This window comes from Globicephala melas, chromosome 10 (genome assembly GCF_963455315.2).
Source record: "Globicephala melas chromosome 10, mGloMel1.2, whole genome shotgun sequence".
Taxonomy (NCBI): Eukaryota; Metazoa; Chordata; class Mammalia; order Artiodactyla; family Delphinidae; genus Globicephala; species Globicephala melas.
This window is the reverse complement of record NC_083323.1, coordinates 82083816-82099543: the sequence shown is the minus strand read 5'-3', so window position 1 is coordinate 82099543 and position 15728 is coordinate 82083816. Positions and strand designations below refer to the sequence as shown.

General features: G+C 36.8%; 1 protein-coding gene across 3 annotated transcripts in view; it reads right to left on the bottom strand.

Moving 5' to 3' along the window:
• Positions 1-15728, bottom strand: part of LMNTD1 (lamin tail domain containing 1) — a 442400-nt gene that overhangs the window by 64587 nt on the left and 362085 nt on the right. For 2 of the 3 annotated variants that reach the window (XM_060305881.2, XM_060305878.1), the window contains exons 10-11: positions 10326-10405; positions 5531-5602 (exon numbers count right to left, since the gene is read on the bottom strand). In XM_060305881.2, coding sequence (XP_060161864.1) covers positions 5531-5602; positions 10326-10346 — 93 coding nt within the window. In that variant the 5' untranslated portion in view covers positions 10347-10405. The remainder of the gene's footprint in view (positions 1-5530; positions 5603-10325; positions 10406-15728) is intronic. The other variant, XM_060305879.1, reaches the window with a different exon arrangement.

Here is a 15728-nt window from a genome sequence, read left to right as displayed (position 1 = left end):
ATGCATGGATGTGGAGAATGTTGTGCTTAGTGAAAAAAGACAGAGAAAGACAAATAGTGTATGATATTACTTACATGTGGAATCTAAAAAACAATACAAATGAATGTATGTAGTGAAACAGAAAACAGACTCACAGATACAGGAAAAAAACTAGTGGTTACCGGTGGGGAGAGGGAAGAGGAAGCGGCAAGTTAGGGGGATGGGATATAGAGATAAAAACTGCTATGTATAAAATAGATAAGCAACAAAAATATATTGAATAGCACAGGGAATTATAGCCATTACCTCGTAAAAAATAAAAAAAAGAAAGAATGAAAGATCATGCTGGTTTCATAAAACAAGTTGGTAAGTATTTTCTCTTTTTCCATTATCTGGAAGAAATTGTGCAAGATTGGCATTATTACTTCTTTATATCTGGGGCAGAATTTACTGGTGAAACATTCTGGTTCTGGACTTTACTTTCTGGGCAGTTTTAAAGTTCAATTTTAGTTTGAAAAATTCAATTACAGTTTTAGGACTGATTATATTTTCTGTTTCTTCTTTGTTGATTTCTGGTAGTCTGTGTTTTTACCAAAATTTTTTCAAAAGGAATCTGTGATGTTTTCTCCCTTTTCATTACTGATATTGGTTATTTGCCTCTTCTATATATTTTCCTCTTTGTTAATTTAATCAGTCTTTTTAAAGAACCAAGCACTGGCTTTTGATCCTTTTTATTATACGTTCTAAAACTTTCTTTGGGTTCAGTTTGCTATTATTTTTGTGAATACTTGAGATGGCTATTTAGATAATTACTTTACAGCCTATTTTTATTTTCTAATATAGGCAGTTAAGGCTTAATGGCATTTCCCACTAAGCATGGCTTTAGCTTTATTCCATAAATTTTACTATGTAGTATTTTAATTAACATTTCTTTAAATATATTTTTTAAATTTACATAATCTTTTAGATAGCTATTGCTTAATTTCCAAACATATGAAGATTTTCAGGTTATTTTTTTGTTAGTGATTTTTAACTAAATTCCTCTGTGCTCAGAGTACATACTCTGAATAGTTTAAGCTCTTTGAAATTTTGTTGAGTTTACTTCACGGCAAGCATACGGTCCATTTTTGTGAAAATGTTTCTGTATTTTTGAAAAGAGTGCATACTTTGAATTTGCTGAGTACAGTGTTTTATATGTCTCAATTAGACTAATTGCAATAATTGTGTTATTCAATTTATTTTTAGCCTTACCAATTTTCCCTACTGATTATAAAAATTACAGAGAGAAGTATATGAAAATTCATCTTTTTGCAAATTTTGTCTGTATTTTACATTTCTACCAGAAGTTCACAAGGATTCCCTTTTCCCTACATCTTCACCAACACTTGTTATTGCTTGTCTTTTTGATGAAAGTCATCCTAGCCGGTGTGAGGTGACATCTCATTGTGATTTTGATTTGCATTTGTCTGATAATTAGTGATGTTGAGCACCTCTTCATGTACCTATTGGCCATCTGTATGTCTTCTTTGGGAAAATGTTTATTCAGGTCCTTTGCCCATTTTTTTTTACCAGATTATTTTATATATATATTTTTGCTATTGAGTAGTATAAGTTCCTTATATCTATTATTTCTGGCTGTGTTCAGGCACCTGTCTTGTTTCCTCATATTTTTGAGTATTCTTATTTTTTAAAATAAATTTATTTATTTTATTTATTTATTTTTGGCTGCATTGGGTCTTCGTTGCTGCACACAGGCTTTTCCTAGCTGCGGCAAGAGGGGTCTACTCTTCGTTGTGGTGCGTGGTCTTCTCATTGCAGTGGCTTCTCTTGTTGTGGAGCACGGGCTCTAGGCAGGTGGGCTTCAGTAGTTGTAGCACACGGGCTCAGTAGTTGTGGCTTGTGGGCTTACTTGCTCCGTGGCATGTGGGATCTTCCCAGACTAGGGCTCGAACCCATGTCCCCTGCATTGGCAGACGGATTCTTAACCACTGTGCTACCACGGAAGCCCTTGAGTATTTTTCATTGAGTAACAAACATAGTTTATGAAAAAATTATACATGTAATTTAGGCCTAAAGTGATACGTTCCTTTAGAGAGTATCTATTAGGCAGCTAGGGAAACTAGAAAGTCCATATTAACTAAATCAGTTCAGTCAGGGGTTAAGATAATTTGAAGCTGGGTTTCAGTTTCTGTGAAGGCCAATCTATGTCTGGTTTATTCTTACTCCTAGGGTTTGACTTTTAAGGTTCCAACGGTTTGACTTTCAGGGTTCCAACCAGAAGTCTGGAGGGAGGTGTTACCAGTGCTTCTACTCTTTGTTGGACCTTGAACTTCAACTTTTGTCCGCCATATCCATAAATCTGTAAAATCTCTGTTCATTTTCTCAACCAATTCTTCCTAAATAACCTGACAAATTTAGGGCAAATATGGCTGTAAAGATGGGTTATCTTTCTGGGTCTTTTCATTCTTCTGGGTCTTGGAATCATGATGCTTGACTGACTTGATAGTTTTCTGGTGTCTTTAGTTCTGTTACATTCTCTCAGCTTTTCTATTTGTTTTCAGTAGGAGAATTAGTCCAAAGTACCTGGGCAGCCCTTACTAAATCCTTATCCTCATATTGTTTAAATAAAATATTTCTATGCCTTTTCGTTCATCTATTTGCTATATTGGTGTCGTCAGTCAATAAAAGAAATATTCTCTTTAGTATTGTGCTTAGACAAAAGAGCTGGTCCTATAGCCTGTATGTTCTATGACAAATTTAAGATGAGATTCAAATTTATTTTGTTACTTGGAAATTTTTATTTGGCCTCATTATCTAGCTTTTTTATGGCTACTTCACTCTTCTCCTCCTTCTTTCACAGTGTGTTATGCAAATTTAATAAGAAAATACCTGTGAAAGGTCTTTGTAAATGTATAAAGAATAATACACGTATAAGGTGGTGTTACTATTCTAGATTCATCATCGTTTTTCTTGTAAAAACCTTGTACACATATTTTAGTGCCTCTGAGAAGGTTTTGGTGGGCCATTTGGCCCACCAAAGAAGTATTGTTCTGTACTGAATGATGACAACTGATTTATTCAGATCTTCTCCTGGGAAGAAGGATCACAAAGTAAACAAAGTGAAATGGTTCGTCTGCACATGAAACATGTATTATTAAGTAACTTGTCAAAATCATACAGCTTGTGCTTAATGGAAAAGGTAAAGCTAGTACATGGCAGCAGGGACTGAATCCAGGACCCTAAGAATCTAATCCCATGGCATGAAATAGAAGCAGGAAGACAATGAAAATTTGAGAAAATTATTTTCAAAGACAAAATTTCAAAGATTTGAAAATCAAAAAGAAAAACTTCTCTCAACTCTGAGCTACTATGCTAGCATATTTCTCCTTCCCTCCCTCCCTCCCTCTTTCCTTCCACAGCCAAATATCTCTTGGGGGAAAAAGCTATATTGCTTTCATTTCCTTACTGCTTACTCACGTTAAATCCACTGTGATATGATTTGTTCCTTCATGGATAAATCATGCCTGCTCTTAGGGATCACAATGACCTCCTAGTAGACCCATCTAGCGGCTTTAATCCTGCTCTGTTTCTATATGATGTCATTCTCTCTTGGCCTCTTTTCCTCCAAATTCTTGTCCAACTCCCCTTCCTCCTCTTTTTCTCCAAGTTCAGAGGATCACCTTGTGTCAGTCTTTGGCCCTCCCTCTCTTTGCTTTTTCCCTTTCCTATTTCCTTCAACAATTTCACCTTTTTTTTTTTTATATACCTGCAACCATTGTATCTTTATGACTCTAAAATCTCTAGTTTATGCTCTCCTCTTAAACTAATCCAGCAATGTCAACTGCCTACTGCAAGTTTCAGATTTTTCCAACCCTACTCAGTTGTCCCTAATTGTTAAGGACCTCCCGGATGGAAATAGAGCTCAACCCAGTCCTAGAATTAATGAGAACTCAGGCTGGCAGGAGATACCAGCTACCTTCCCTGTGAACAAACAAGGTCTAGAAATAATGTAATTCTTGACTTCCTCCTGCCTGAGGTCAGGGTGCTTTGAAATTAACAGATCCATAAATAGGTGGAGAGCATAACATTTCAGTCTTTCATTGAAAGACCACAAGCCCCAGCCAGAAGGCTTTTTGGCTGGTCCTTCTGCTTAGGTCTCTGATGTCCAATTTTTATGCCAGTTTACCAGATGTTAGAATGCAGAGTATCCTCGTTAAAGGTCAACCTTGTACACTAGGAGATTGGTAACTAGAAGCGGGGCAGAAGTGGCTTTCATCAACCCTTTTAGCATAAATCAGTCCTTTTCCTTGTGGCTCAGTTTTGCTCTCAGCTTCTCTCGTTGGGCACTGAAAGTCTTCCCTGATGAGAGTCAGTCTTCTCCTACTTCATGAGTCACCAAGGTCCATGCTATGAGGATCACTTTTGGTCCATCATGGTACCTCCCTGAACCGGATTTGAGTTTGAAGCACTCTGGTTAAGATTATCCTTCCATGGACATTAGCCTTGATGTTCAGGACTTTATAAACCCTACCACCACTGATTACATCCCACACCTTGCTTAGCCCTCCCCCCTAAGCTCTTACTCTATTGGCACAGACAGTATTAGGACATTTATAATTGAACTCATTGGGACAGGACCTTGATGTCCCGTATTCTCTTGTGCTCACTATTTCTTCTAGTATTACTTTCACCCAGACACTCAATCTCTGGATCACTTCCTCATCTTTGACAAATATTCCTCCTTTGTTAGAATTCAATAAATCATCTATCAGTTTATTTTATTCTATCTCCATGACAACTCTCATCGATTCCTCCATTACCCAGCTAAAACAAAATACTCAGTTTTATCTCTCGTATCACTTGCCTTTACTCATCTGATGCTCCAATCAAATTGATCTATGTAGTATCTTTGTATGTGCCCCTGGCTTTCCCACATCCATGCCTTTGTTCTGACTATTCCCACTGATAAGTATCACCCTTCCCAACACTGCTTTTGCCTCTAAAAACCTATTCAGTCTTCAAAACTAGTTTTCTCAGCCGTAAAATGGAAATTAACATCTATTTCATAGAGGACTACATGAAATAATGTAAGTAAAGCATTTTAAATGGTTATTATTTTTAATAAAATAATAAATGGTCATTATTATTTTTATTCTTAATATTTATTACCCATATCTTCCATAAAGTATTTTTTCATTCTCCCAAACTAAAAATGATTTCTTTCTCTCCTGAATATCCCTGGGATAGGTTTTCCATTTCTTTCCCATGGCATTATCACATTCTACATTACATTACATTACATTACATACATTACATTACATTACATTGTTTAGCATATGCCTTATCCAATCATAATAGACTCTAAGCTCCCCGAGGTCAGGGGCCATTTCTTGGGCATCTTTGCTCCTTCTCCAGTGGACAGAATAGATACCTTATAAGTATCTGCAAAAGCAATGAACGGATTCACCACAGTGGTAATTATAGCTTTATCACCATCTTTACTCACAAATTACATCTTGATGAAATTACAAATTAACAAATCCCATTCTACCTGCAAATTGCACAGTGAATCATTCATCCGGAGGGTGATTACCCGGTTCTTTCTGGGAGGTGTTGGCAGACTCTGAAAGACAAGTGAAGATCTGAAGAAGGCAGTGTTGCTGTTCATAGGTCAGAAACTGGGAAGAATGTTTGTCCCTGGTGAACCTTTTCAATTCCAATATCAAATTTCTTCAATTCTTTTGGCTATAAGATATACCATTATTTTATCTACCACCAAGAAAAAAATCCAAGATAGCGAATCTAATAAAAGACCCTGGCATAAAGCTGGGATCCCTAAGGGACAACTTGAATTTTTCAACCTTAGCCTGGTAAGAGAGAAAAGAAAACTCTCCCCTGAGATTTTGAACCACAGCCATTACTCACATAGGTATGAGGTCTGCATTCACACCATCAATGTACTGTAAAAAGAACTCAGGAAGATAATTAAATTTAAAGTGGTCTCAGGTTGGTAGTGGCCCTAGGTAACTGTTGGAAATAAATGTTTATATAAGAAATTCAATCCAGGCAACACCAATGTCATAGATTGCCATTGATCATACGATGCATCTCAATTTCAGAGGTGTTAAATTGTGAAAAAATATCATCGCAGAATTGATGTAATACGTTGTTTCCATTAAGTATTGAGAAGGTCTGCAAATAACTCAGTGAAGGAGATAGAAAGTAAAACCAAACCTCTCTTTCTTTGACATTTTGACCAGGAGCAACTGCTTCTCTTCCAGAGACCCATTAGGAAGTACCCCTGCATTCAGAAAATAGATTCAGAGAGGGTAGGGCATTTCAGGGTCTGTGCTGGTCTCATTGTCCTGTTTTATAAAGCCCATGGTGGGAGACTATTTGGGGTTTGGGAAGGGATGGTGAAAACCCATTCTCTAGTCCCAATGGACTGACTCCTTCTACCCACTAGGGCCTCAACTTCACTCCGCTGAGAGGCTTCTTGTTTTGTTCACCTGCCTGATTGTCCACCTGCTTAGTTATCTTCCTTCCCCCATCTCACAGAGCACAACAGGAAGCAGGTCACTTATGCAAGCAGACATTTTACATCATGGGCCACACCTGTGTACATGTGTGCATGTACACACACACACACACACACACACACACACACACACACACACTGGGACGATTAGCTGATCATTTTTATACTACTGTGAATAAACCTAAATCCCTAAAACATGATGTTTTCTTAAATGGGAGTTTAAATGACACCAGAGAGGATGAGGAAAGGTGGTCCAGGCACACGGAAAGGGCAGGTTTGAGTGAAATACTGTAGTGGTGCCTTTGGGCAAGCACAGTAAGTTTGAGGACTTAGGTGCCTAAAGGTTGGGAAAGCAGTGACACTGGTAGGTGAGAATGTGCCAAAAACAAACTACTCAGCTCTGTAGTTTTTTTCCTTGGGGAGCCTTGTGAGGACAGGTAACCAAGTACAAATAGAATACGCTTTCCCTATGACTAGAAATACTAATCACACAACATATTACATGTATATGTGAATTGGTTTAATGCCAAACCATGTAAAGGAGGAAGCTGTTTAATACTCCAATGAAGACTCACTACCATTGGAGTAGACTAGAGCTGATTCAGACCACGCATCAATATTGAGCAATTCCCGTGGTTGTCATTTGCTGAGTCAGTACCGGAGTTTTTTTTTTTTTTTTTTTTTTTTAGTACTGGAGTTTTATGTGCCATCTGTTACTATACGACAACACGCAATCTTGAAATTCACTAGAGCAAAATAGTAAAAAGACTTTTCAAAGACTTGTCTCAGGAATATTTGCTAATCAAACTCACTTGTAAGGCAATCAAGATCTAACCTTGGACTTGTTAGCTCAATGAGATATCCAAATAAGCCAAACTTAGTTTTTGAATACTTTTGATATTTATAAATTATGATATGCGATTTATAAATTGACTCAAACCATAAAACTACATATCTTAGTTTTAAAGTGTTTCCTCCTTAGGCTGTGAGTTATCTATTAAGTTAAAAAAATATGCATATGCATATATATATGGATATATATGGATATCTATCCATATGGTATAGAACAGGTACTGTCCGTCATCTGTATTTCCAATTGCCTATTTCATTTCACCATCTGGGTGTTCCGCATGACATGCTGTGTACAGAACCAAGATAATTATCTTGCTCACTTTCCAAACATACTGGAGGTATTACCTCCATCTGCCTGTACTATCTCAAGTAAAATCAATAACGTTGCTCAAGCCAAGTGCTTTGGACTCCTTGATTGTTTCTTCTCCACCTCAGTATACTCAATCAGCCATTACAGATAGTCAAAAATGTCTCTTGTCTCCATCCCCTTCTCTTTGCAACAATACCATTATAGACTTACATCCTATTTCCCCTAAACTGTTGAAATAGCCTCTAAATGGTCTCCCTCTAGTATATTCTCTACAATATCACCAGAACTGTCTGAAGCAGAGATGTAATTGTTTGAGTTCTCTGATGCCCAGGGAAGAAAGTAAAAAATTCTTAGCTTAGTTCATGATTTGGCCTAAATGACTCTCCACCATCATCTCTAGCCATTACTCCCCACAAGCCCCATAATCTAACCACAGCAGGTTACTAGATATTTTTCAGTGCTGCCCATCCTTGGTTTGTTTGATTGTTTATTTATTTATATTTAATTTTATTTTATTGTGATAACACTTAACATGAGATCTACCCTCTTAACAAATTAAGTGTACAATAGAGTCAACAATTGTTGACTATAGGTACAATGTTGTACAGCAGATCTTGAGAACACACCCATTTTGTTTAACTGAAACTTTATGCTTGTTGATTAGTAACTCCCCATCCTCCTCTCCCCAGCCCTGGCAACCACTATTCCACTCTGATTCTATAAATTTCACTGTTTTAGATACCTCATATGCAGCCTTTGTTTATTATAGTTGTTTCCTCTGCCTAAAATGTCCTGTCCTCTTTTGTCCAATGGAAACTCCCACTTATCCTTCAAGGTTCAGATCATTTGTAGTTGTACATGACCACCTTCATCCCTGCCTTCCATCCCTCTCCATCTATGCTCCACATTTCTCTATTTGAGTATCAATTACATTATTAAAGGCAAAGCTGATAGGCAATAAGTATGCACTTCAGCCATACTAGCTATAGATAGCCAGTGTCTATTCTGATTACTTGGTGCTTTTTCAGTATAGTTAGTAAACATCTTGAATGAAACTCCTGATTATAGACATTATTTCAGGTCTATCTCTATCATGACGCTGTGAGATAAAGGGTATAGGCTATCTTATTTATCCTCATATCTCCAGGGACTGGCATAATACCACAGATGTGCCCTGTATGCTTGGTGAGATTAATAATATGTAGACAGTCAGTCTTTATAGTAATTTGTTGAAAAATAGATTACTTTTATCAAAAAATTACTTTTATCTTAATAACTGTGAAGTTTGCCTGATTTATACCCAAATGATCATCAACCTCTTTTATGATCGAAGCTACACTATGGATTTGATATGTTCGGGGGCCAGTTATAACAAGTGGTTTGGGCACCCTTGGGACTTTTCCTTCTTGAAACTAGGTTGGAAAAGCCTGGCCTTTGGAATCAGACAAACCTCAAATTGAATTGAGAGCTGTCTCTCAAAAACTATGTGACTTTGGTTAGCTACTTAACCGAGATCTATTTCCTCTTCTTCAGAAACAGCAAATAGATACCTCCTTTACAAAGTTGTTACAAGAACTAAGTGAGATCATGTATTTAAGGACATGGGATATAATCCGGCATGAACAGTGTACTTTGGTCTCCTTGGAACTAATTTAAGTTAGTAGATAAATTTTCTGTTTTGAATACCAACCTCTCCAACCAGAAAAAGAGCAAGAAAAGGCATATGAGGTACAGTTTCCCTGGTAGCATCCCAGAGAAGCTGTACATAAGCTATCACGATGGACAACATGCCTGTTACTGACCCAGTTCTGATTATGCAGCTGAGAAATAATCTGGCTGTGTTATGTACTAGGGGTAAGTTAAAGGCCAAAGACAGCTTTCTCTTTGTCAAAACAGGAACTACTATATGTTTTCTTTATCCCTAAAGAATCTGGTTTTGAAACATCTGAATTCATTTCCAATGGAGGCATCTCTTTTGCTGATGAAATATGAGGAGCAACTAGGTAGTGCAGTTGGTAAGTCAACTGTCAAGGTTGGTAATGTAATCATAGTTATTTTATTTCTCTGACCTCTGAACCTGTTAGAACTAGGACGCGTGATTCTGAGACAAAGAAATGTTGAATACCTCCAAGTCACAAAGTTTAGTAGAAAACAAAAATTGTTGCAAACTCTTTTGATTAAATTCTGTTATCCTAGGCATCTACTTCTAACATGGAAAATTGACAGATAGGAATAATTGATATTAAAAAGGATTAAATCTAGGTTGGATAATGTGTTTACTTTTATTTCCCCCGATCTCTTTGGCTACCCTACTTTTATCCCTCCTTGTCCATGTGAAGATATAAAAACCCTGGCATCATGGGCCCCGTAGCCAACAAATATGAAATGTTTCCTTACTGAGGAAAAGGAGATTATATGTTAGCTCTATGTTTTTCAAGACTTAACAAGGATGCTAGAGTGGCCAAAAAACTTGGTGGTTTCTTCCCTTCACCTTTAAGTACCGTCTGCTTCACAATTTATTCAGATCTAAATAGCCCAGTCTATATATCTGTATCAACAGAAGATGGTCAAATTGATGTGCAAAGTTTACTTTCAAACTTATTCTACAATTTAACAATTAACTTAAATCAGCTGTTATTTTCATACCTGTTCATCAGGAGATTGCATACAAAGACATAATTTACTTTAGGGAGGCCTGTCTCCAAATGACAATATTGCTCAGGAACCTATAAAAAATCACAACAATCACTTACTTAAAAGATTCTATAATTAAGAATAATCTCATTGTCAGCTTCAGCAAAAACAGGTATGAACTAAAGAAAAATCTGCATAATTCTGAAAGATTTCTTAGGATCCTTGCTCCTTCTTCCTGCCCCAACCTAGGTCCTATAATTGAGAAGTTTGGGCCAAAGTAGTGGATATTGTTGGCACAGAGGCCTCAGGTTACTTGCCCTCCTTATTCTTTGAACTAAGCTCCTTTGGCTTTGTGGTTTACCTCTTGGGAATCTACAGATATACATAGACTTTGGAATTTCTCCAAATTCAGAGCTGAAAAAGATGCTGTATATAAATGTAGCATTATCTGAAGACTTAAAAGTAAATCTTAGTAACTGTGGAAGGGTCCTGAATCAGGATTAAATTATAGAAGACCACTCCTTCAAGAGAGGGAAAGAGGTCAGGGGAAAATAAAAGTCAACAGATTTTCTAACCTAGATTTAACGCTTTTTAATATCAATTATTCCTATCTGTCAATTTTCCATGTTACAAGTAGATGCCTAGAATAATAGAATTTAATCAAAAGAGTGATAAATTTGGGACAAGTTTTGTTTTCTACTAAATTTTGTGACTTAGAGGTATTCAAATTTTCTTTGTCTCAGAATGATCCTTCCTAGTCCTAATAGGTTCAGAGGGTCAGAGAAATAAAATAACTATGATTACATTACCAATCTTGACAACTGACTAACCAACTGTACTGCCTAGTTGCTCCTCATATTTCATCAGCAAAAGAGATTCCTCCATCGGAGATGAATTCAGATGTTCTAAAACCAGATGCTTCAGGGACAAAAAAATAGTAGTTCCTGTTTTGACAAAGAGAAAGCTGTCTTTGGCCTTTAATTTACCCCTAGTACATAACACCAGCCATATGGTCATTTCTCAGCAGTATAATCAGAACTGACTCCCAAAACCCTTGGAATTGCCTAAGTTATGATAGTGATCAATATGTCTTTTGTTATGTTAATGAGGTGGCTTTTGGACCCCACCTAAGGATGGGGGCTGGTTGCCAGGGGAGCCATCTGTGTGATTAGCAGGTTAGAACTTTCATTCCCACCCCTCAGACCTCTGGGTATGTGGTAGGGGCTGGAGATTGAGTTCAGTCTCCAATGGCCAATGATTTAATCAATCATGCATATGTAATGAAACCTCCACAAAAGCCCAAAAGGAGAGAGTTTGCAAATACTTGATTCTTATCTGTTTCCTCTATTAGACTGTAAACTCCATAAGGGTAAGACTCTTTTTATATTTGTTTGTGTTTTTTGTTTTTAAGTCACACTTAATGGGGAAAACTGAAAGCTTTCCCCCTAAGGTCAGATCTCCATAAAAGAAGGATGTCCACTCTTGCCTATTCAACATTGTACTAGAAGTACTGTCCAGGGCAATCAGGCAAGCAAAAGAAATAAAAGGCATCCAAACTGGAAATGAAGAAGTAAAACTATCTCTATTAGCAAATGACATGATATTTTATATGGAAAATCCTAAAGAATCTGCTAAAAAAATATTAGAATAAAGAAGTTCAGCAAGATTGCACAATACAAATCAATACGCAAAAGTCAATTTTATTCCTATATACTGGTATGAGCAATTAAAAATAAAATTAAGAAAAATTCCATTTACAATAGCATTAGAAAACTATAAAAAATTGTTGAAAGAAATTAAATAAGATCTCGATAAATAGAAAGACATCTTATGTTTATAGATTGGAAGGCTTAACATTGTTAAGATGGCTATACTCCCCTAAATGATCTACAAATTTAGCATAATCCCTATCAGAATCCTACCTAGCTTCTTTGTAGAAATTGACATGCTGACTTAAAATTCATGTGGAAACTCAAGGAGCCCAGAATAGCCAAAATATCTTTTAAAAGAGAAACAAAGTTGAAGGACTCACACTTCCTGATTTTAAAACTTACTATAAAGCCACCATAGTCAAGGCAGTATGGTACTGGCATAAGAATGGATATATAGATCGGTGGAATAGAATTGAGAATCCAGAAATACACTCTCACATCTATGGTCAATTGACTTTTTACAGGGTGCTAAAACTATTCAATGAGGGAAAGAATAATCTTTTCAACCAATGGTGCTGGGACAACTGGACATTCACATGCAGTGGAATAAAGTTGGATTCCTACTTCAAACCATATACAAAAATTAGTTCAAATGATCAAAAATCTAAGTAAGAGCTGAAACTATAATACTCTTAGAAGAAAATACAGGAGTAAATCTCCATGACTTCAGATTTGGAAACAGATGATTAGATATGACACCAAAAGCATGAGCAACAAAAGAAAAAATCAATTGGAACTCATCAAAATTAAAAACTTTTGTGTAATAAAGGACATTATCAAGAAAATGAAAAAAATCCACAGAATGGTAGGAAATATTTGCAAATCATATATCTGATAAGGGACTATCTAGACTATATGGAAGAATACTTACAACTCAATAACAAAAAGATAAATAACTCAATTTAAAAAACTGGCAAAGGATCTGAATAGGCATTTCCCCAAAGAATATATACAAGTGGGCAATAAGCACACGAAGTGATGCTTGACATAGTCATGGCGGAAATTCAAATCAATACCACTTCATACATATCAGAATGACTATTATCAAAAAGACAGATAATAAGAAGTGTTGGTGAGAATGCAGAGAAATCAGAATCCTCAAACATTGCTGGTAGGAATGTAAAATGGTGCAGCTACTTTGGAAAACAGTTTGACAGTTGCTCTAAAAGTTAAACATAGAGTTGCAATTTGACCCAGCAATTCCACTCTATGTAAGAACCTAAGAGAATATGTCAACACAAAAACTTGTACACAAACGTTTACCGCATATCCATAGAGACAGAAGCTAGATTAGTGTTTGCCTTGGGCTGGGGAGGTGAGAGGTTATAGCTAAAGGGTATGGAGATTCTTTTGAGAATGATTAAAATGTTCTAAAATTATTTGTTGGGATGGTTGCACCACTCTGAATATACTGCAAACCGCTAAACAGCACACTTTAAATGAGTGAACTGTCCAGTATATAAATGACCTCTGAATAAAACTGCTATATAACAGTAATAATAACAATAGATATAACAACAACTGTATACCCAGTGCTCTTAACAGTGCCTAGTGCCTAGCACAAAACATATGCCTGATATGTTAAGGGAATATTTTCTATATATGGACTTAGAATCCTCAAGCAATGCTCATTAGGTGCTCATGCAGTAATCTTCAAATTTTAACATATGTAAGTTAACTAGGGGAGCAGATTCCTGCTCCAGCATTAGAGATCCCTTTCAGAAGGTCTGGGATGAGGCTCAAACATCTGCATTTTTAACAAGTGCTCCTCTAACGTGCTGTGCACATACGGCTTTAAAGAAACTGCAGCATGATGCAAAGGCAGAAGCCTTGCTCTCTGGATAGGCTATTAAGAAGTTAGAACTATTTAAACACTTTTTTTTTCCTTGGCACTGGGTCATGGGACAGGCAGGGAGAGCCTTTCTTTATCTGATCCACGTAGGTTGAAATACAAGTTCCTTTTTTAAAAAATACCAGTCTTACTTTATGCATACAAGAAATAATAGGTAGCTGAGTTGCCCCAAATCGGTGACCCATTTAAATTTTTTGGCTTGTGGATGAACTAGTGAATTCATTACACACACACACACACACACACACACACACACACACACACACACACACACACATCCAGTCTCTCAAGAGAAAGGTGGAATGCTCAAAATGAGATCTCACTAGGCAAGAAAATTAAAAGTCCATTGGTTCTCAGTAAATTATTTCTGGAAGTAGAAAAATACTTCTCATAAGACCACATAGCTGAAAATTTTTTTCTTACATACAGTAACCTAAATCTGGTATTTAATTAAGACTGCATCAATATTCTATAAGCACAGTTATGTGGGAAAGCATATCTGTATTTGATTTACATAATTATTTTTTAGTACTGGTTAATTATAGAATTTTAGAGTTAGAAGATACTTTGAAATGCTGACTTTGAAATGCTACTAATTCCATACCTGAAAAACTTTATGTTACATAATATATAATGTTATTTAATAATATAACAAAATATTTAAAAATCTTTAGTTAATATAGGAACATAGATTTATTTTTACCCTTTTTAATCCCCTTGCTTCAATTTGTCACTGAGTTTTATAATATCTCACTCTTAAATGTGCTCTAGATTTACTATACCTTTTTCATTCCCAGTGATTCAATGTTAATATTTTGTCCTTATTAACTCAAACTTGGGTTAGTAAACCAGGCTCTGCTGGCAGAGGAAGCAACAATACAGAGATCTGAGGCAAGGGCTGTCTGGCAAGAGGCTGGTGAGGCTGGGGCAGAGGGACCAGAGGCAGGGGGGAGGGGTTAGAGAGTGATGGGAGAGGAGTGAGACTGATGGAGAGTCCAGATCCTCAGGGTCTGATGGGTCACTGAGCCAAGGACTGACAGGATCTTGTAATAGGGAAGAACATTTGTATTCTATTACAAGTTAATCACTAAAGGGATGTTGCCTGTAAGATTAAATTATACCTAATGGTCCATCTCTGGGAACCCTACTTCCCAGGTAATAAGCATTAAGCTAAAATACCTTTGTTTAGCTCACAGGAAACATCCTCACCAGGCCCACCTGTGAATGACTGCAGGAAGGAAGAAATGAACACATCCTTCGGGAAGCAGATGGGAACCAGGAAGTGTTTGACTTTACTCCCTCCCCTTTTAGCATAAAAGGAGCCTGAATTCTAACTAACTCAGGCAAGATGGTTCTTTGGGGCACGAGCCCGCCATCTTCTCAGTTTGCTTGGTTTCCAAATAAAGTCACTATTCCTTGTCCCAACAACTCGTCTCTCGATTATTGGCCTGTCACGTGACGAGCAGTATAAGCTTAGGCTTGGTACAATCTGACTTCTGCTTTAAAAAGCCCACGTTGGCTTCTGTATTGAAAATAGCTTGAAGGAACTAAAAGAAAAAAAAAAAAAAAAAGAATGCCATCATCGAGGGAGAGCTCGTGGTGCTGGGCTCAACAATGTGCAATGAAGGCGATGAGACAAGGTCAGATTCTGGGTACATTCTGAAGGAAATGCTGGCAGAATTCAGTGGTAGATTTGAAGTGAGCTGTGAGAGGTGAGGAGACAAGATGGCTCCTGGGATTTAGGCTTCAGCAACTACAGGAATTAAGCTGCTAGTTTACTGATTGATAGATAGACGTTGATAGATAGATGATAGATAGATATAGATTGGATAGACTATCTATCTAACATAT